Below are 22,722 nucleotides of genomic sequence, written 5' to 3' on the forward strand. Positions count from 1 at the left end.
AAATTACAGAACTAGAAGCTGGACATTTGTTAATGACAGCTAGAATGGAATGAACAAAGTTGGGTTATTTTAGATTGCTCCAAAGATCTCTTTTTTATTTTCTCAAGAGTTTACAAAAAAAAAAAAACCAGAAAAGCATGACAAGTTTTTATTTTTGCATGAAGATTTCAAGTAACAGAAAAACTCCGTTTACTAAGCCTGAAGAATACAGAACTGAACAAATGCATTCTGCCATGCTGTAGGCACTATGTGTAAAAACCTGGTCAAAACAGTGCAATTGGGACTAGAAGATCAAAGCAGTGCTATTACTGTTATCTCTCACTAATGGTAAAGCAGAATGGCAATCATTTAGTGTATGAGCAATCTCACAAATCACATTTGAGACCTAAAATAGCAAGCAAAGGAGTCACTGCTAATCACCTTAATGAGCTAAGGTGCAAACCCAGTTTCAATGAATACATTGAGCCAGCTGATCACAACATAAGGAAAATGAATTCTGCTTCCTAGCTCTTGCTTTACCTGTAGCACTGTCTTTATCTGTAGCACTGCAGAGGCCTTCAGCCAAGAATTTTTTCCATCAAGCTACTCGCAAGCATAATTGTCCATCATCTACAGCCTTTCCTAGCTGTTAGTTCTGGAACAAGTCCTTGTAGTGCCAGTGTTTGAAAATGGCACTTCGACTGAAGGTAGGAGTCCAGTTTCTTCTTGATGTTATCAAAAGAATCCACTCCCATACAGTCAGCTTGGCCTTGTTCCCACCGAGCCTTGCGTTCTTCTGAAGATATGGTTGGTAATACTGGTGGTGGTGGTGCCGATACCGACATATGGGACACTGCCTCTGTAACCTCTGCCTAAAATAAAAGGCAGACTAAAAAATACAGACAGATTTTGCATACTTTAAGCAAGCAACAGGCCACATAAGAGGGCAACCAAGTAGATGTTCTCATGCATAGCACCAAGCATCACCAACAAGCAGGGACTGTGCAGCTTTCCTAGCAAAATAAAGCAGACTAACAAATCATTCAAGGAAAGAGGTGGGGGAGGGAGGGTCAGGGGTTTAGTTCCTCATACCTCTCTACAAAAGCCACAAGAGAAAGCCAGAGTATAGATCAAGCCTGATAGCTGCAAACAGCTCATTAGAAAAAGTTTACAAGAGATAGAGCACATCTCCAACGTTGTGTAACTTTAGGCTGAGAAGGATTAAAAACTTGAATCAGTCACTGTACTAATCTGAGACTCAAGTTTGCAGACATACTACTGAATTCTGTTTAACAACTAGAATAAGAAGCATTATTTTGGTTTTGCAAGTATCAACATTTATTACTGCAAGTCTATTTAAGTAGCCTATTCTCTAATTATTGCAGGCCTACCTAGGTAGGTCGTACCATGCAAGACTGCAAGTGTATGTATACTGCATGCTCAACTGGGGGTTCTCATGTTTGAATAGCTGCAGCACATTAAGGATGAGTTTACTGAAGTTACTACACTGTCATTTCTGGTGCATCATTCTGCACTTAATTTTAAGCATAGCAATCAACTATGCTCCAGACCACTTAATATTCTTCTAATCTGCATTATTCTTTATTCCAGAAATGAAAGAAGAAAAAAACCAAGAATCTCTGCATCTCACTAACTAATCCACACCCACGCTTTCAGTTGCACAGGAGGGGAAACAAGTGAGATCACACAAAGTCTATTCTGTTTGCATAGGTAGTTTCCACAGGAATATTAAGATACATACCAGGTTTGCACTTGTGGTATTTTCTTCATCAACTTCTTTCTGTTCTAGTAAGGGTAAAATATTAACTGTATAGGTGTCCCACCACATGTTGAGGAATTCTGGGTGAACAATTTTAGGGTCATTGATATTGCCTTCTACACTTTTTGTTCTGGAGTCATACGTATAGTTCCATGGCTTTGTGCTTCCCAGAAAATGCACCGCTTCAGTACTTGAACCAAACCTGTTGGAAAGAGAAAGTCAGAGCCCATAATTTGGAAGTATCTAGAAAACAAGTGCTTTGACTATCAGACAAGAAAAATTAACCTGTGTTTTTGTAAGTATCCAGAAAATAGAAACAGGAATATATTTAGGAGACTAAACACTAAAGGTAGGATTGCCAATGCCTACTGGGGCTGACAGCATCACTACTTAAAACGCAAACAATTCTACATTACACAGGTCAGAATACAGCTTAAACCTAATGAACTATTTAAGTACTCACAGCCAACTCTTTAGGTAGTGATGATCACAGCTCAGGAGACAGCAGTCTCAAGCAGCCACTGCAATCAGAGCTAGTTTTAAAAGTGAAAGAAAGTCTACTGCAAAGTCAGTGATCCAGCTAGCTAAGCATTACAAGCATTATATAGTCAATGTATTAGAGAAACCCTAAATCTTTCCATAGAAGGGAACACCAGAAGGGCCTTCTACAAGAAGGCTGCCTCTGCAAAATAAAGCCTTTTATAATCAAGGCATTTCAGAACTTCTGATCTCACTGCAAAGTCTTGCTAGAAAGCCAACCATTACTTATTTTAATAACAAAAAATAGGATTTAGTTAAGTTTCTTGAGCTATCTTAACTCCCATTTCAATATAGGCATCAAGCTTTGTTCCAACTGTTACCACTATGTTCTTTTTGCATTGTGAATATTAATATTAATGAGAATGTTAATATTAATGAATAATAATATTAATGAGATCCATCTCCTGCAGTAAAGAACTTAAAAGATACAGCATTTATTCCATTATTCTACATAGGTTGCTCTGAAAGTAATGCCTCCTATTTATTTCCATGGAAACTACATCAGCTATGAAGAACACAATAACAGTATTGCACAGAATTATCAGCTACAAAACACTTTTTCAACACTGTCACCACCACTCGCTATGCATTTTCGCCAGCAATAAGAGCCTGCATGCCACACTTGCAAAAATCTGCATGGCTGTCCAGAACTCAGCTAGTCTTTCACAAATCTGTTGCCACTGCTGAAATGCACCACCCACTGCCTCAATGTGCTGATATCCACTGTTTGGTTTCCATACATATTCGGTGAGCATAATGGATGTCAAAGGGTACCATTATTTCCCCATATGGAGCAATTCAATTCCATACCTTTGCTTCATCCGCACTTCCATATCAGACACCATTCTGTCAGACTGCTCCTCTGCTACCATATGCCACATGGCAACAAAAACCTAATGGAACACTGGTTCAGCCTCTACTGCTGCACCACCGACATCCACCTCTGGTGTCATGGGCCAAAATACAATTGCAGGCATTACTTTCAGGGGAACCCTCATCTAATGCCAGAAATAGAGTTTACCTTGAGTCAGTTTTCAGGGAATTCTCTAGTAACAGCAACTGTTTGTGTCAAGTCAGGATTTCCTTTAAGAAGGATAATACCAAGCAGCTTTGTCTAATAACTTCTTAATCAAGCATATTCTGGTCCTCTTGACTGGGATTTGGATATTTGAATTCTTCTACATAGAGGCTGCACAGGTACATTTCAAATACTTGAAAATATACAAAGCAAAGCAATATGCATTGCTACTGTGAAATACTTGACTATTCCCAATGTTTCAAACACAGCTGATTCTGAATGAAAACCCATGCACGTGTGAAACTGCCTAGAATTGCAATAACTGCAAGCAAACAACCTGCCTGGAGGAGGTCATTTCCCAAGCTCTAACCTTAAAACCCACATGTCAAGATTCAGCTTAGTAGGGCTACCTCAGTTATTAGTTGTGACACCGCTATCTAGTTTTCTTCATCTTAGGCTGTCACTCTGAAGAAACTTGTCACTGCTTAAAATCAAGGCTACTTGAAGTTTTGTGTTACACTGTTTCTGCAAATGAAGTGTATTCTTAGTATTCCTTCCACTGAAGACATGTACAACAAATGACAGATGCCAGACTTCCAGGATATCCTCAGTATCTGCTTTCTAGATGCAGTACTTTCTTCGATATTTAAGCTGAACTGTTAGAAAGCTTTGCGTCTACACTTGTCAGAGCAACTAATCTTTCTTGCCTCATCTCTCACAAAAGACAATGTTTTGAAGTTAGACACCATTTGTCCTAAGTTGGCAGTTTCCACTGGAGAAGGGATTACCGATACCTGCTGTGAAATTTAGTCTTGCTGTACAATGCTACAAAGGACTCTGCTATTGATATCAGTACATTTAGATTTCAGTCTATGTCAACTGATGATTACTGAGTAACTGCTGATCTAACCAAGAGAAGTTGTTCCACCTGCTAAAAACAATGTTCTACTTAAAAGGGCTGTCCTTCCAGCGTAACAGTTTCTGAAGGTCTCCTGAGTTCAGCTAGGCAACAGATTGAATCAGTTATACAGAATCTTTATCAGGAGCACCCAGTTCAATAAGTCCATTCTGGTGACAAGATCATTTGTAAATTTAAGGTTATGTGACCACGAAGCAAGCAGCCATGAAAAGAACTCATTTTTACAATAGGTGTTAGCTTATCAGATGTTATTGAACTACTTAGTCATTCTCAGGCTTGCATAAGTATTCCACTTGTAGCATGACAGTATTTCAGATGCTGTTCTGATCACAAGACATAGTTTGATCTTGAGCCAGCACAGTCCTGCTTACGCCAGCTGCTGCTTTAGACACTAATAGCTTCATGTCATTCAAAGATCAGATTGTTTTCATGCAATTGGTATTTCCCCCTCCCCCAGCATTCACAGCTCTTAATGAATATGGGTTTGGGTGTAACATTACAGCTTGCTTTTCCTGCTGTCCCCTTTCCTTCTGTCTGTTTCAGCAGAGTGACCTTGCCACCACCAGAGTATTTACTCGCAAGCCTAATTTACTACTGTTAAGGAAGAGTCAGCTTCTTCCTTATGCTGGAAGTATACAATAATATATTGTCTTTGTTCCCTTTTACTATTGGGGAACTCAGATTCAGAAAGAATCTTGGGTGAGAATTCTAGCTCTAGGCAAGTCTTTTTCCACTCTGTTTAAGTGAACGTTTGATAAGAGTATTTAACAACTGGTAGTTAATCTAAGTAATTTGAGTGATTAAGGCAAATTATCTAGACAGGAACAATATCAACAATTACATGCTGATGTTCAGCTTAAGATGACTCAAGAGCTATTGTCTTTGGCTAGAGCTCTAACAAGCAGTATCCAGTATTGGAGCTCTGATTCTCCCTTCTGCAGGTGAGCTGTTGAACGTGCTTACTCTGAATCCATGTTAACGTTACACTGGGAGTCAGTGATTTAAGTTACCAGTACAGTTTACGATGCTCATCTTTCATCATATGATGATTCATTTAATTACTAGAAATTCAGCTTATTTTTTTTAAAGGGTAGAACCACACACAGTATATTAAATCACAACAGTGGACTCCATTTAGAAAAACCTTTCAAGTTCACTCCGTTCGTTACGTTACAAGACATTAGTTTATATATGCGCTGAAAATCTTCTTAGAAGTTTGAACATACGCTTTCTGGTAAACAGGGAGGAACTGAACAGAGTGCAGCTTCGTCTCTTCACAAAAGCCAAAAGGGGACTGGTCTGGTGTAAAACGCCTGGAGGGAAAAAACACAACATGGGAAGTCAGTAAGAAGCTATCATCTACTCCAAGCAAGTAAACAGCAACAGCTGTAACACCCAGAGTTGATGTTTTTATACTCAACTATCCTTCATTCCTATTGCTAATACAGTTATCTTAGCAAGGCCAAGAAACACGTAGCACAGCTAGAGGCAACTACCTCAAGATTTTGCAACCAAAAATCCTTTCTTTGCTCCTCCACAAGTCATGCATTCAATGCTGGGATCTGATGAATGTCACGGAGTTATCTCTAGATCTGTGTCCATGACAGGAGGAGACAGGCCCACAGGCCCAGAAAAGAGGAGGGGAGTGTCAATGGTTTTGGGCCGTTTCAGCCCAATTCTGCGACTAATGGGGCAGGGGACCCAGAGACCCACACCTTAAGAAAGGGAAAAGGGGGAAGGGCAGGGAGACGGGCCTACAAATGAACAGTGGCAACGATCTGAGGAGGAAGGTTAACTTACTACATTTGATATTGGAATGCAAGATAACACAATATAATACAATGTATAATTAGAACCGAGGCTAATAAATCAAATAAAATGAGACAGAGAGAGTGTCCAAAACCAAAGGCCTTATTGAAATTGAATTGAAAGCGAAATGGCTGGGGAGCAAGCCACACACGCCGCCAGGCAGCAAAAAAAACGAGACCAGTCCCGTGACCTGCAAGGAGTTTTATCTCCCCCTCTGAATGCAAAGTCCTCTGGGGTATGCAATTCTTCTCTTCTGAGAATCGGGTACCTGGAAAATTGGCAGTCCACAGAAATGGGGCATTAACTCCTTAACTCCCAGTGCTTTTCATGATGTTATGATGTGGAGTAACAAAAATGGTAAAGCCATGACAGTGCTGAACACACACTAAAATGGATCTGAACCATTATTTAACTTTTCTTTTTTCCCCATCCCTTCTTCAACTGAACACAATGTAACATGGCGCAGCCCTCAGTCCTACTTGTCTTTCCTATTGCATCTCATCCTTTGCCTTGCTTTGCAATTCACAGCTGGACTGCAATACCAATGCTTCAACAGTTTTAGATAAAAGTTTAAAGGATTTGATTACTAACAAAACCAAAGGTGTTGTTTTTTAGGGCTGAAGATACTTAGTAAACTCCCCGTTCCCAGCTGCACAAAGGGAGAACTTTTTTTTTTGGTAAAAAGCACTTAAGTAACCACCGCTTCAGCTGGAGTTGAACCCCACAGAACAAACAAGCAGAAGGCAGTGCCTTGATCGCTGTCAGGACTGGTGATTATTTCTGACTGTCACATTTTGTAGTAGGCTTGTTGTAAATATTAAGAAAATTGCACACAAGTTACTCCAGAATAAGGTGTGTAAAACTGCTCTGCTAGTTTGGCATGAAAGTATAAGAACTGTGGGTGGCCAAATGCTGGAAAAGGCTGCCCAGTAAGGAGCTACTCAAACTCAGCTGGATCGAGTCCTGGAAAGCCTAGTCCAGCTGATCCTGCCCAAGCAGGGAGATGTTAAGGAGAGGGACTCAGCAAGTCCCTTCCAATCTAAACTATTTTGTCATCCAGTATGCTGAGAAAATACCATCCCTCCTGATACATCACAAGCGAAGCTGTCATGTGTGCCCTTCATGGAATACAAGGATGTACAATGAAAACCGGTATTAAACATCACCAATACTGCAAAATCACCAGTTAAATCGCATTTAACTGTACTAACTAGCCACTTGCACAACATTAAATAAAGCTTAGGATTCACAAGGCCAAGTAAGGATCTTCATTTGCATCACAGTTATCTTCTCAGCAGACAAAAAAAAAAAAAAAAGCAACAACATAAAAAATACACAGCACACAAACATCCCAGAAGCCAAAACACCAGGATTTTCCTTTCAGCAAGATGTGAGCTCATTTTGGTTACATGGAATTACTAACATAGCAGTTAACCCTTGCAGGGGAAAATGCATTTGTAATACCTGAAAAGGAGATACTGCACTTGAAAGTGCTTCTTGCCTTCTGCAGACAACTCTGTGGACTCAAGTGTGATGGGTATCTTACAAAGCTTACTTTCTTCCCCAAGCAGTTCCACTGGCTTCTGACATATGACAAACTCATCTAATTCAAGCTGCAAACTATGAGCTGCAAGGTCTTCATCTTTTATACCTAAACAATGGAAATGTATCAAAGTGTTCAAACAATTCCATTTAGCAATAAGAAAACACTGACACTGATACAATATCGACTAAAAACTGCAACTACAGGAAACCAATTAGCATTGGCTTCCACAAACTATGACGTTTTGAGACGAGCTACACTAGAAAACAAGAACAATCGACTTTTCACAGAAACCATACCCTGGGCTGCCTCAGAAATGAAGCCAGCAGGGCAAAGGAGGTGGTTCTCACCCTCTGCTCCCCCAGTCCTTCACAGAGCTACATTCAGCTCCGGGCCCCAGCACAGGAACACAGGCCTGTAGGAGTGGGGACACAGGAGCCCGCAGGGATGCCCAGAGGCTGAGTGCCTCTGCTGCAGGGACAGGCTGACAGCCGGGGTTGCTGGAGAAGGCTCCGGGGAAAAATGATCGTGGCCTTCCAATAGCTAAACAGGGCTTATGAAAAAGATGAAGAGACTTTTTCCATGCACGTGGAGAGACGTGACGTGGTGTAATGGCTTTAAACCGAGACAGAGCAGAGTTACATCAGACATAAGAAAGAAATTCTTCTCTCAGAGGGCAGCGAGGGCCTGGCACTGCTGCCCAGGGCAGCTGTAGGTGCCCTATCCCTGGGGGCAGTCAGGGCCAGGCTGGATGGGTTTGGGCACCTTGTCTATGGGAGGTGCCCCTGCCCACAGCAGGGGTTGGAACTGGACGGACTCTGAGCTCCCTACCAACCCACCCATTTTGTGACTCTATTAAAAGGCAAGCTGCTCAGTATAAGGCAAATCCAAAGCAACCTGTGCTGTAAACAGCCAAATAACAAATAAAAAAAATGTTGTCATTTGGTTGAAAAGGTTTTCAGAAAGAAAAAGGTAGCTATGATACAAGGTTGTGTGATCTTCAACACACCTAAGTTCCAGAAAACAAATCCTAATTGCACCCAAAAATGTTTTGAGCTTTTCTATTTGGCTTTAAGTATTGAAAACAACCCAGTGTGACTTGTCTGCGCTAAAATCCATTGTCCACCAATGAAGAAAACTCCATTTGATATCTTTCCCATCTGAAATTTTATTGACCTTTTTTTTTTTTTTTTTTTTTTTTTTTTTTTTTAAGGTGTAGTTTCCATTTCAAGAAGCACAAACCTTTTAAAATTTCTTAAATTATAAATGAAAGATTTTCTAACAGCTTTCTGCTTGGATAACCAAGATGTTATAATCACAATATAATTGTGTATAATCAATAGATATCAGGATGTTATAATCGCAATATAATCAAGAGAGTAAGGCAAAGCAGACAAGGATCACAAAAAGAGAATAAGTGGAAGAGCTTACCCTTGGGTTGAGCTCACCAGAAGACACCAAAAGAGGGGATCTCCAGAAGAGATCCTTCCCCTCTCGTAGCCAGCTCTTAAATAGGTCCAGGAGGGGTGAATTGCCTTCACCTGTGCTCCTCTGGCTGACTCATGGCTCACCTCAGGTGATTAATCAGAGGTTCAGGCCGAGACTCAGCAGTTCCCATACACTGCTGTTGATCTGATTTTTAGGTGGGAGCTAATCAGGTTAATGCCCACACATTGCAAGCAGGCAGTATGGAATGACATCACGCTTGAGCCTTCTTTATGAATGACAGTAATCAGCAGATTCTCAGTCTGAAAAAGTTCAATATCTGTACTTACCTCCATCCACCAGCTTTTCTGTTGTACTAACTTGATATGCGCATTGCTCTCCCCTGTCTGCACTATGCTGGACCAGGTCCAGTTTCAGGATTAGAACATCCAACTCTGTTGTTATCGCTATGTGCCAAGCGCAAAACGCAACTTCGGCAGGAATGAAGTTATCAGTGTGTAAAATCAAGGAGCGTTCAAAGTCTAATACTGTCAAATTCTGGTTTATGACCAGGTATTTCAAACAGAACATGACTAGCTTATTCCTGCAGCCCACAAGAAGATCTCCATGTACAGGACAACATGAAATACACAGCGGAGGATCTGAAAGTGCCATTTCCACTATCGACATCTGCTCTTTTAAGGTTTTGGTGTACGACTCCTCCATCTTGTGACCCACCATCCGGACACAAACACGAGAACTGCCTGCAGACATGCATCGCCAGTTCACATAAGCTCTTAGGAAAGTTGCTTTCCTTTTCTCTTCAATCGTCACCAAATAGTCTCCTTAAGGGAAAGCAGAAGGACTGTTAAGTCGTTAAAGAACACATGACAGCGTTTGAGCTGCTTACCTGCGAACCCAATAAAATACATTACAAAAAGTATCTTAAATTCTCAGCTCTCACATAGCGTTCCAGAGTACAGCCTTTACTGGGTTTTCTTCAATGAGAGATCTCGAGCGCAAATTAATTCGCTAGGTAAACGTACTTCACGTACTGTTAAAGGAAAACACACGGCTCCAGAGCTCCGACGCTACTTCGACGGGGGCCCACTGTAAGAGCAGCGCTCTTCTCAGAGGAGACGCCGCGGCCAGGCAGCAGCTCCGGGCTCCGCGCTCCGCGCTCGCAGAGGCCACCCGCCCGGCACTGACCTGCACGGCTGTGCGCCATGCGCAGCACGGGGCCCAGGGTGGCGAAGGAGCCCAAGGGCTCGCAGCGGCCCTCGCGGCGTACGGCGAACACCTCCACCCCGCAGCTGGCCGCCGCGCTGGCCACGAACAGCACGTCGCGGCCGCGGCAGAACTGCGCCGGCTCCTGCTTGCAGGGCACTACTCTCTGCGACCCGAACGGGTGCAAGTCGTAAAGCCGCACCATGGCCGCCGAACACCGGCACCGCTCGGAGGTTTCCTGCGGCGGCGCCCCGCCTCGCCACCTTCCGCCTCCGCGCGCCCTTCCGCAGCGCGCGGCGCTCCTCGGGGGCGGGGCGCAGGACGCCGAGCGCAGCTCCGTGCCCCGGGAGGCCCCGCCCGCCCCCTGGACACGCCTCCGCGCCGTCACGCGCCGCTTTGTACGGGTTGCCTTATCGGGTTGCGGCGTCGGTGCTTTCAGGCGTGCTCTTGCATCGCAGCGTGTTGTGCCGTAAGCGGCGCCAGCTCCTCGCGCTGCGGATTTCGCGAGCGGGAGGCAAACCCGGAACGGAGCGCTGAAGGGAGGCAGGCGGCGCGAGGAGCGGCGCCGTGGGAGCGGGAAGTGCCGCTGTGGACGGCGAGTGCTGTTTCTGAGCGGCTCTCCAGCTGCCCAGCTGCCAAGCTGGCCGGCGTCTCTCCGAGCCAGATGTAGAAGCTGGCGTTTACCTTTGTTGAACTGCATGCCGTTGATGATTGTCCAATGCTCCCGTAGATCCAGGACCCCCCCCAAGGCTGTCATCCCCAGTGTTAACAGCACCTTCCTCCTGTCAATCAGCGCGCTTCTAAGGATGGATTCAGTTAATACAAAGATGAAGTAATAATGCTGTCAGTGATGCTGATTCTTCATCCATCCTGAGGCTTGAGCAATGTAACTAAGGAGCCTGTTCGAGGTAGAATTCAGTGTGTGATTTTCGAAAGCCACGATAGTGCTCAAATGGCAGGCTACTCACGAGAGAGCCCTTCCTTGCTTATTAGGTGCAGGTAAGTGCTCAACTGTTAAACTTAAGATGGACCTAGACGGCACTGGTTACTGGTTTATCGCTAGAATCCTCAGCTCCTCCTGTACCTGTACGAGAGACGACAGCAGCAGAAGACTCAGTTTGTAGTTACGAACAGGACCAGTGTTTGGGCTGGCACTATCTGAATTCAAGGAACCAGTAGCTCTGTACTTTGTAATACTGTGGTTTCCTGCTCTGAAGATTGTTTTGAAGCTGCTTCTGATGTTGTGATGATGTGCATCCCTTTCAACAGCAAGTATAATTTAGAATTCAGTTGCAGGCTTTCAGTAATACTTTCTCGAGTATTCAAAGTCATCCATCTCTTTCTTTTTTCCTACTAGCGTACAAAGAAGTTCCATGTTAAGAAAGTAAAATGTAAAAGCTTAGAAATTGTTACAGGCATGAGACAGAAGTTCATCCTTTGGTAAAGTAAAAATAGCACGTACATCACTGTATGCTTTTTTGGTATTTTTTAAATTACAAAAGCAGAATACTCAGCAAATAAACCAGATCTGGTGCATTAGCTTTAATTGAGATTTTAAAATGTCTGCTGCAGAATACTATTCTAGTTAGTAGAGAGTTAACTGTTACATTAAAAGCACGAAGATATATTCTCCTTCTCTTTATCCAGAGATATCCCTATTAACTTTAACCAGAAATACTAGCTGAAACAGTGTAGCTAGATTGGACTAAAACTGAAGGCTTTTGGGATGTGTACTGTTACTATCAGACAGTGTAAAATTACAGCACTACAAAGCAGGTTTTGTAGAGGTTGCCTCAAATGACATTCCACCTAGAAAAAAAAAAAGAACACACAATCTGTGAAGAGAAGCATCTGCTACTTAACACCAGTCAGTTGCATCCAGTCCTTTTCACTGAAAACCATACGGCTTTTCTGAAAAACCAAACCCAACCCACCCAACCAGCCAGAAACAAAAAAACCACACCACAAAATAACTGCCCGCAAACAGAAGTTGTATTTTCTGCCAACAGTAAGAACAGGTAAAAAAAAAAGACCAATTTTTATTAACTGATCAAAGCTTACAGTGTCCACAGAGTTGTGCATTAAAGGACACATAAGTATTTCATAGGTCAGTGTAGGAATTCAAAACATGACTATTGTAAAGCAGGTCATCTGACATTTTCTTTTCCTTCTATCTAAGGTGGAACTGAGTGTAAGGGGGCACGCTGGTTGGAAAATTTTACCTTTGGTCTGCTGAGTCTCCCCATTTTTTTTTTTAATTTTATTTTTTTAAGTAGCAAGTTTGGTGCTTTTAGCAAATATTCTAGTTCAGACCAAAAGTGTAATGGCACTTACCCTTACTACAGTTAGATCAATTGATAAATAGATAAATAGATAAATACAGTGTTACAGACACGTACACAAGTTTGTAATTTAATCTTTACGTTGTGCAAGACTAGATGCTACCAAGAACTGTAATTTCAAACGGTTCTTACGCAGCAACTGTGTGTGTAAACAGTAACAAAGAAAAAAAGGAACAGTACAACATTTAAAAGTGCATCTGAAAACAAGCAAGCAAGCGAACAGGATTCTGCAATTCATTTGTTGCTGTTACAGAACACACTTTCTATTACTTCCGCATTTTCAGTATTCATCCTCTTCTTCAGCCTCTGCTTCTACAGAGTCTATCCCAACTTCTTCATAATCTTTTTCAAGGGCAGCCAGATCTTCCCGGGCTTCGGAAAATTCTCCTTCCTCCATTCCTTCCCCAACGTACCAATGTACAAAGGCACGTTTGGCATACATCAAATCGAATTTATGGTCGAGACGAGCCCATGCTTCAGCAATGGCAGTGGTATTACTCAGCATACATACAGCTCTCTGCACCTTTGCAAGGTCGCCACCTGGCACCACAGTTGGAGGCTGGTAGTTAATGCCCACCTTCAAGAAAACAAGTGAGAACGTCTTTAATTACTGGGAAGCACTGAAGACTTATTTCTGTTAACAACAACAGTAGCCACAACTGTGAACAATTAAATAAAATTATTTTGCGCTTCATCAAAATATTTCACTAAATCCTAAATTCAGGATCTGGTCAAACTGGTCCAGCGTTAGCTACATTGGCCTAGAGGTTATTTTTCCAAGATCATAAGAGCTTACTGGACTCTACAAAGAACATAAGAATCTAGGTCTTTGCAAGTCCTGAATGCATGCACAGTAGCTGGAAGGATGGACCTCTTGTCCGGAAGGTGACACTGCCAGTCAACTGAGAACAAGCAGAAGTAGCTGAACAACCTGATATTCATCTAGTAAAAAGGCGACTTACAGGAGCCTACGTTTAAATGAATCACAACGAAAAAAATAGGTTTGCTCTAGTGATAGCAGTCAGGCTCCACATGTCCGGAAACTGATAGCGTCTGCCACTTCAAGGTATCTCAAAACCATTGTTGGGAAATTACTGCACTGAATTCAATAACTTAATGTAGTGTTTCTACCTTTGCTTGGGGCTTGCCTATATTCCTTCTGTACAAAGCTCCCGAGATTTTTGAAGACTTGCAGTAAAACCTGGCATTGCTTTTCAGTACTACCTGCTTGTAAATTATTTTCAGACACTCAGTACTGCCTGTTCCTACAAAAACCGTGACTGCTATTCTGTAACTTGTTTTAGAATTTTCATCTGAGTTAAAGTATCAGGGAATTATATTTAAGAATATAATCTGAAATGTAAGCAGTTCAGTAACAGGAACGTTACAGTACAGTACAATGACCGCTACCTCCAAATATCACGTAATTCCTACTATTTCCAAGATCAAGCACTTCAGAAGTTATCAAAGTACCTTGAATCCAGTTGGGCACCAATCCACAAACTGAATGGTACGTTTAGTCTTGATAGTAGCGATAGCTGCGTTGACATCTTTAGGGACAACATCACCTCTGTATAACATACAGCAGGCCATGTATTTACCATGACGTGGGTCACATTTTACCATCTGGTTGGCTGGTTCAAAGCAAGCATTGGTAATTTCAGCCACGGATAACTGCTCATGGTAGGCTTTTTCAGCAGAGATGATAGGGGCATATGTTACCAAGGGGAAATGGATTCGTGGGTACGGAACAAGGTTAGTTTGAAATTCTGTCAGATCTACATTAAGGGCTCCATCAAAACGTAGTGAAGCTGTGATGGATGAAACAATTTGCGCAATTAGTCGATTTAAATTGGTATAAGTGGGACGTTCTATGTCCAGGTTGCGACGACATATATCATAAGCGGCTTCATTATCTACCATGAATGCGCAGTCTGAATGCTCCAGTGTTGTATGCGTAGTTAAAACTGAATTGTAAGGTTCCACTACAGCAGTAGAAACCTGTGGTGCTGGATAAATTGCAAATTCTAGTTTAGATTTTTTGCCATAGTCAACAGAGAGCCTTTCCATGAGCAGAGATGTAAACCCTGAACCAGTGCCTCCTCCAAAACTGTGAAAGATAAGGAAACCTTGCAGCCCAGTGCACAGATCAGCCTATAATAGGATGGAAAAAAGCAAGAGAGAAAAAACATATATTTATTATTACCTTTTCCAAAATCATCAACATTAAAATAAACACTCAAAAGCAATTATTTCCTCATCGTTTGTTTTAAAAGGTAACTTTTTTTCTTGCATATCTTTTACTTAAAACCACCACAGCACACCTTGTTCTGAATATGAGTATTTTCTCATTTGAATGGAGCATTTTCCTTTATGCATTTTTTATCCTACTAAAAGCAAGAGCAGTTGTGCACCACTGCGAAAGGTTATTAGAAATTACAGCAGGCTTGCAGCTTTTAAACTACTATTGTACTCTGTATGGCAGCAAGTATCAATTTGGTTTGGAAAAAAAGTATTTTTACAACTTCAGATAGGCAATCACTACTTCACTTTGATTCACATCATGCTAAGTGAATTTCTTACATTACACCAGGTTATGGAAACCTAGAAAGACATGTGAAATTACTGAACGTCCAACCAAAATCTGAGTTTCAGGGTACTGGAAATATTTTGAATGACACATAATGGTGCGATTCAGGTTAAAAATAACAAACAAGTGCTTACAGTCTAAAGATTTTATAACGCACTTCTGAGGTATCCTTAAAATATCTTCAAATCATGATGTTCCACATCACAAGAACTTTCAAGTTTTACTGACTGAATTTTTATTTAACTCAAGAGGGGGGAGGCATGGGACCAAGTTCCCGGTTTTTTGTTTTTCATAATCTATGCATAAAATTCTTAAAAACAAACAACTCCCTCCCCCCCCAGAAAAAAAAAAACAACACAAGTGTCATAACAAATTGTAACTACAGGTAGCTCTAGAGCTGTATCTTACTTATTTTAAAGATTGATCTGCAGCACGAATTCTTACCACTTTGCGCGTGCTGTCTAACACTAGATCAACAATCTCTTTTCCAACGGTGTAATGGCCTCTGGCATAATTATTAGCTGCATCTTCTTTCCCAGTAATGAGCTGCTCAGGGTGGAACAACTGCCTATATGTGCCTGTACGTACTTCATCTACAAGTGAAAAAATACATATTCCAACATAAAATTTATCTGCTGAGTTCTGCATGTGGTGCCTAGGGATGACATACTACGTAAAAGGAAATGTCAAAAACCTACAGACAGCTTCCATGAACAAACGCAGCAAGAAGTTGGTACAACTTCAGTGTCTTTCTTTAGGGGAAAACATCGGATGCTCACAAAGCAGTATTTGCATCCTGGAACATGGAGGCAACTCAAGAGAACGACACTGCAGGCACAGGCATTCTGGATAGCAATTAAATGAAGCTGTGGATGTAGTGCAGTGACTTGGAAAGAACTGAATTCTAAATTATACTTGCTGTTGAAAGGGGTGCACATCATCACAACATCAGAAGCAGCTTCGCCGCCTGCCTCCCTTCAGCGCTCCGTTCCGGGTTTGCCTCCCGCTCGTGAAATCCGCAGCGCGAGGAGCTGGTGCCGCTTACGGCACAACACGCTGCGATGCAAGAGCACGCCTGAAAGCACCGACGCCGCAACCCGATAACGCAACCCGTACAAAGCGGCGCGTGACGGCGCGGAGGCGTGTCCAGGGGGCGGGCGGGGCCTCCCGGGGCACGGAGCTGCGCTCGGCGTCCTGCGCCCCGCCCCCGAGGAGCGCCGCGCGCTGCGGAAGGTGGCGAGGCGGGGCGCCGCCGCAGGAAACCTCCGAGCGGTGCCGGTGTTCGGCGGCCATGGTGCGGCTTTACGACTTGCACCCGTTCGGGTCGCAGAGAGTAGTGCCCTGCAAGCAGGAGCCGGCGCAGTTCTGCCGCGGCCGCGACGTGCTGTTCGTGGCCAGCGCGGCGGCCAGCTGCGGGGTGGAGGTGTTCGCCGTACGCCGCGAGGGCCGCTGCGAGCCCTTGGGCTCCTTCGCCACCCTGGGCCCCGTGCTGCGCATGGCGCACAGCCGTGCAGGTCAGTGCCGGGCGGGTGGCCTCTGCGAGCGCGGAGCGCGGAGCCCGGAGCTGCTGCCTGGCCGCGGCGTCTCCTCTGAGAAGAGCGCTGCTCTTACAGTGGGCCCCCGTCGAAGTAGCGTCGGAGTTTGTGTCCCCCTTTTCCCTTTCTTAAGGTGTGGGTCTCTGGGTCCCCTGCCCCATTAGTCGCAGAATTGGGCTGAAACGGCCCAAAACCATTGACACTCCCCTCCTCTTTTCTGGGCCTGTGGGCCTGTCTCCTCCTGTCATGGACACAGATCTAGAGATAACTCCGTGACATTCATCAGATCCCAGCATTGAATGCATGACTTGTGGAGGAGCAAAGAAAGGATTTTTGGTTGCAAAAACTTGAGGTAGTTGCCTCTAGCTGTGCTACGTGTTTCTTGGCCTTGCTAAGATAACTGTATTAGCAATAGGAATGAAGGATAGTTGAGTATAAAAACATCAACTCTGGGTGTTACAGCTGTTGCTGTTTACTTGCTTGGAGTAGATGATAGCTTCTTACTGACTTCCCATGTTGTGTTTTTTCCCTCCAGGCGTTTTACACCAGACCAGTCCCCTTTTGGCTTTTGTGAAGAGACGAAGCTGCACTCTGTTCAGTTCCTCCCTGTTTACCAGGCAGGTAAGCGCACATGTGGGGGAGCAGTATGAGTTAAAATACCAGTTAGCAACACTGAAGGAGGAAGTCTATTCAAAGACAACTCTCAGTGGTTCTCAGTGACTGATTTTGTATCACGAAAGAGACACTTTTTATGTCGCATAAATAAAGTTATCCTCAGTGTTATTGTATGATATTAGGATACCTCTCAGAGTTAATAGCAGACATCAGAGAAGTAAATCTTAATATTAAGGTACAGGTTATCTCTATTTCAAGCTTTAAAATAGAAGGGAGCAAAAACTAATTTTAGGCTTCACTGAGATGCACTCACTCAAGCCTCAACATAACCATGGAAAAATGCTTTATATCAGATCGTCTTTCCTGCTCACCCAGTTTCTAGTTTTCTGGTAGCAAAGCCATATTTAAGCTGCAGGTGACTGAAATGAAGAAGCTACTTCACAGAATGGTCAGGGTCAGAAGGGACCTCAAGGATCCCGAATCTCCAACCCCCCTGCCACGTGCAGGGCCACCAACCTCCCCATTTCATACCAGACCAGGCTGCCCAGGGCCCCATCCAACCTGGCCTTGAGCACCTCCAGGGATGGATGGGGCATTCGCAGTCTGTCTGGGCAGCTTCTCCAGCACCTCACCACTCTCACAGTAAAGAATTTCCCCCTGACATCCAACCCTACATTTTTCCTCCCTCGACTTCAAACCATTTCCCCTTGTCCTGCAGTTATCTACCCTTTCCAAGAGTTGATATTTGTTATTCAACTCCAGCTAACTTTTCCCTTGTGATTTATAGACTTCAACAAGAAAGTCTGTAGAATCTGAACACAGGCTTTGCCTACCTAAGAATGATCAGGCTGCTCGTACCATTCATGGACATTTAGTTCTAATGACTCTGCCTGGAATTATAGAATCATAGAATTGCTTGAGTTGGAAGGGACACTTAAAAGTCATTTGGTCCAACTCCCCTGCAGTGAATGGAGATGCCCACAGGTCGATCAGGTGCTTACAGCCCCATCCAGCCTTACCTTGCACGTCTGCAGGGACAGGGCACCTCTCTGGCCAGCCTGTGTCAGTACCTCACCAACCTTACTGTAAAAACTTCTTTATATCTCATCTAGATCTCCCCTCTTTTTCCCAGTTTCTTTTTTCCCAGTTTCCATGTGCTGTTCGATCTATGGAAATTCTTCACTTGTGAGTACATCCATGCTTCTGTTGTAAATTACTTCTGATGAGATAACAAATTGATTGTTACCTGCTGATATGCTGTTGTTCATATTCTTTTCAATAGCTACTAATAAAACTGGTCTGGAACTTGGGCACGTCTGAGAGTGTAGTTTAGGCATCAGGTCACAAAGAAACAGAATGGTTTTGATTTATGAAGTATATGAGATGCCTTTTTTATTGTTATGTCTAGGGAGTTCTATGACAGCAAATGAGGAAACTGAGAAGAGAGAACTACTGAGTCTCTTCTGCTTTTTTTCTTTGCCTCATGTTGGATATCTCTACTCTGTTGGGAAGTTAGTAGAACTGATTTCTACTTACCAGTGCTCGGAGAGGTCAGAGCAGGCAGTTCTTACTCCACAGTTCCTGCATGTCATTACAAGGTAACTTTCTTTTTTTTTTCTTTTTTTTTTTTAATATATTTTCCTCTTTGGCTCATTTATGAGTCCTTCGCAGCCTCTTCGGTCATTCTGGGTGGATTAATGTTTTAGTGCAGAATGCCCATCTGTCTGCATCACAGAGCTGATTCTGTCTAGTTTTTGTCCTGGATTAATTCAAGTTTTCACTTTTTTTCTTCATCAGTGTTTCTTCTTTCCTTCTAGTGAGAGCCTGCAGTGTTACACAGTGCGGTGCAGTGCAGCAGCAGCTCGTGATGAAGATCCATGCATTGATACAACTGTGAAGGTGCATATCTCATATTTTTTCTAAAAGAATGGGGCAGCAATATGGCAGTTGTGTTTCATACCAAAATCCCATTTGTTTCTATTCGCTATGACAAATAACATCCAAAATTAATATTTTACATCAGCCTGTGGCATATTCTCATGTAATGGTCTGCAGGTGTATCGCTGCAATCTGTTATTGCTGTTTACGATTCTAGAGGATTAATAGAATATTTTAAAAACCTGTAAAATCATGTACACTTAGAACAAAAATCATACTCTCCTGTATAAATCTGAATGGAGGGAGCAGAGATTTCCCATATTGCGGCTGACGATGTTTGCAGAACCGGCCTGTCTTGAAACTTAAACTTTGGTCTTTTCTCTCTTTCTTCTTTTTTATTTTTGTTCCCTTTCTCGGGTGTCTTTGAACTGGCAGTTTTCTTAAGAGGAGTGTAAACATTTGAACATGTCTGCCTACCTGATAATGTGTTGGTTTGTGTGTTGGTTCTTTTTTCTTTCTTTCTTTCTTTCTTTCTTTCTTTCTTTCTTTTTTTTTTTTCGAAGAAGTTCTGAAGTTCAGAAGTTCTGAAATGCCTTGATTATAAAAGGCTTTATTTTGCAGAGGCAGCCTTCTTGTAGAAGGCCCTTCTGGTGTTCCCTTCTATGGAAAGATTTAGGGTTTCTCTAATACATTGACTATATAATGCTTGTAATGCTTAGCTAGCTGGATCACTGACTTTGCAGTAGACTTTCTTTCACTTTCAAAACTAGTTCTGATTGCAGTGGCTGCTTGAGACTGCTGTCTCCTGAGCTGTGATCATCACTACCTAAAGAGTTGGCTGTGAGTACTGAAATAGTTCATTAGGTTTAAGCTGTATTCTGACCTGTGTAATGTAGAATTGTTTGCGTTTTAAGTAGTGATGCTTTCAGCCCCAGTAGGCATTGACAATCCTACCTTTAGTGTTTAGTCTCCTAAATATATTCCTGTTTCTATTTTCTGGATACTTACAAAAACACAGGTTAATTTTTCTTGTCTGATAGTCAAAGCACTTGTTTTCTAGATACTTCCAAATTATGGGCTCTGACTTTCTCTTTCCAACAGGTTTGGTTCAAGTACTAAAGAGGTGCATTTTCTGGGAAGCACAAAGCCATGGAACTATACGTATGACTCCAGAACAAAAAGTGTAGAAGGCAATATCAATGACCCTAAAATTGTTCACCCAGAATTCCTCAACATGTGGTGGGACACCTATACAGTTAATATTTTACCCTTACTAGAACAGAAAGAAGTTGATGAAGAAAATACCACAAGTGCAAACTTGGTATGTATCTTAATATTCCTGTGGAAACTACCTATGCAAACAGAATAGACTTTGTGTGATCTCACTTGTTTCCCCTCCTGTGCAACTGAAAGCGTGGGTGTGGATTAGTTAGTGAGATACAGAGATTCTTGGTTTTTTTTCTTCTTTCATTTCTGGAATAAGGAATAATGCAGATTAGAAGAATATTAAGTGGTCTGGAGCATAGTTGATTGCTATGCTTAAAATTAAGTGCAGAATGATGCACCAGAAATGACAGTGTAGTAACTTCAGTAAACTCATCCTTAATGTGCTGCAGCTATTCAAACATGAGAACCCCCAGTTGAGCATGCAGTATACATACACTTGCAGTCTTGCATGGTACAACCTACCTAGGTAGGCCTGCAATAATTAGGGAATAGGTTACTTAAATAGACTTGCAGTAATAAATGTTGATACTTGCAAAACCAAAACAATGCTGCTTATTCTAGTTCTTAAACAGAATTCAGTAGTATGTCTGCAAACTTGAGTCTCAGATTAGTACAGTGACTGATTCAAGTTTTTAATCCTTCTCAGCCTAAAGTTACAGAACTTTGGAGATGTGCTCTATCTCTTGTACACTTTTTCTAATGAGCTGTTTGCAGCTATCAGGCTTGATCTATACTCTGGCTTTCTCTTGTGGCTTTTGTAGAGAGGTATGAGGAACTAAGCCCCTGACCCTCCCTCCCCCACCTCTTTCCTTGAATGATTTGTTAGTCTGCTTTATTTTGCTAGGAAAGCTGCACAGTCCCTGCTTGTTGGTGATGCTTGGTGCTATGCATGAGAACATCTACTTGGTTGCCCTCTTATGTGGCCTGTTGCTTGCTTAAAGTATGCAAAATCTGTCTGTATTTTTTAGTCTGCCTTTTATTTTAGGCAGAGGTTACAGAGGCAGTGTCCCATATGTCGGTATCGGCACCACCACCACCAGTATTACCAACCATATCTTCAGAAGAACGCAAGGCTCGGTGGGAACAAGGCCAAGCTGACTGTATGGGAGTGGATTCTTTTGATAACATCAAGAAGAAACTGGACTCCTACCTTCAGTCGAAGTGCCATTTTCAAACACTGGCACTACAAGGACTTGTTCCAGAACTAACAGCTAGGAAAGGTTGTAGATGATGGACAATTATGCTTGTGAGTAGCTTGATGGAAAAAATTCTTGGCTGAAGGCCTCTGCAGTGCTACAGATAAAGACAGTGCTACAGGTAAAGCAAGAGCTAGGAAGCAGAATTCATTTTCCTTATGTTGTGATCAGCTGGCTCAATGTATTCATTGAAACTGGGTTTGCACCTTAGCTCATTAAGGTGATTAGCAATGACTCCTTTGCTTGCTATTTTAGGTCTCAAATGTGATTTGTGAGATTGCTCATACACTAAATGATTGCCATTCTGCTTTACCATTAGTGAGAGATAAAAGTAATAGCACTGCTTTGATCTTCTAGTCCCAATTGCACTGATGTTTTGACCAGGTTTTTACACATAGTGCCTACAGCGTGGCAGAATGCATTTGTTCAGTTCTGTATTCTTCAGGCTTAGTAAACGGAGTTTTTCTGTTACTTGAAATCTTCATGCAAAAATAAAAACTTGTCATGCTTTTCTGGTTTTTTTTTTTTTGTAAACTCTTGAGAAAATAAAAAAGAGATCTTTGGAGCAATCTAAAATAACCCAACTTTGTTCATTCCATTCTAGCTGTCATTAACAAATGTCCAGCTTCTAGTTCTGTAATTTTTAATGGAGTATGTAATCAAGTGCCAGGTTGCTGCTGGAAGAAGTACCTGCAGAATGGAGCTAAGAGAATCTGTATTTTGGTTACTGAAGAACAATCTGTAACGTGATACTGTTTTTAAAACAAACAGTAGTGATGCTATCTTGGCAAGTAAAGATGAAGTAGCTGTACCTACACGGGTTAGGAAAACTCTCTTCCTTGTGTGCATGGCCACCATCATGCCACGCGCTATATTTTGAGACAGAGAAAAGTAGTAAAAGTACAAGACAAAACTCACAGTAACAGCCTTCTGAAGAGAGGGTGGCTGCTGTTTGCCATTAGTTCAGATCCATCCTTTAGCTACAAGTGTAAACAGAACCGAATTACTTAGCATTCAGTGTGGTACCTGTAATCTGTATTAGTCCAGAGACATGTATTTTCTTATATCTTTATAAAGGAGGATTTTGGCAGGAAGCTAG

At 42.4% G+C, this 22,722-nt stretch overlaps 2 protein-coding genes across 6 annotated transcripts in view; both read right to left on the bottom strand.

Moving 5' to 3' along the window:
* The window catches only part of LOC125691280 (Hermansky-Pudlak syndrome 3 protein-like), a 31,951-nt gene extending 21,397 nt beyond the window's left edge, over window positions 1–10,554 (bottom strand). For 2 of the 5 annotated variants that reach the window (XM_048940457.1, XM_048940460.1), the window contains exons 1-5: window positions 10,223–10,554; window positions 9,364–9,858; window positions 7,510–7,696; window positions 5,463–5,549; window positions 1,742–1,961 (exon numbers count right to left, since the gene is read on the bottom strand). In XM_048940457.1, the coding sequence (XP_048796414.1) occupies window positions 1,742–1,961; window positions 5,463–5,549; window positions 7,510–7,696; window positions 9,364–9,858; window positions 10,223–10,445 (1,212 nt within the window). In that variant the 5' untranslated portion in view covers window positions 10,446–10,554. The other 3 variants (XM_048940456.1, XM_048940459.1, XM_048940458.1) reach the window with 3 other exon arrangements.
* Window positions 10,555–12,224: 1,670 nt separating this feature from the next.
* Window positions 12,225–15,979, bottom strand: LOC125691285 (tubulin alpha-8 chain-like). The gene is made up of 3 exons (XM_048940471.1): window positions 15,617–15,979; window positions 14,056–14,736; window positions 12,225–13,159 (listed from the first exon to the last, which is right to left on the bottom strand). Exons 1-3 carry the CDS (start codon window positions 15,818–15,820, stop codon window positions 12,863–12,865), a joined length of 1,182 nt encoding a protein of 393 aa, XP_048796428.1. The 5' UTR covers window positions 15,821–15,979; the 3' UTR covers window positions 12,225–12,862.
* Between the last annotated feature and the right edge of the window lie 6,743 nt (window positions 15,980–22,722).

Source organism: Lagopus muta, chromosome 3, assembly GCF_023343835.1.
Source record: "Lagopus muta isolate bLagMut1 chromosome 3, bLagMut1 primary, whole genome shotgun sequence".
Classification (NCBI taxonomy): domain Eukaryota; kingdom Metazoa; phylum Chordata; class Aves; order Galliformes; family Phasianidae; genus Lagopus; species Lagopus muta.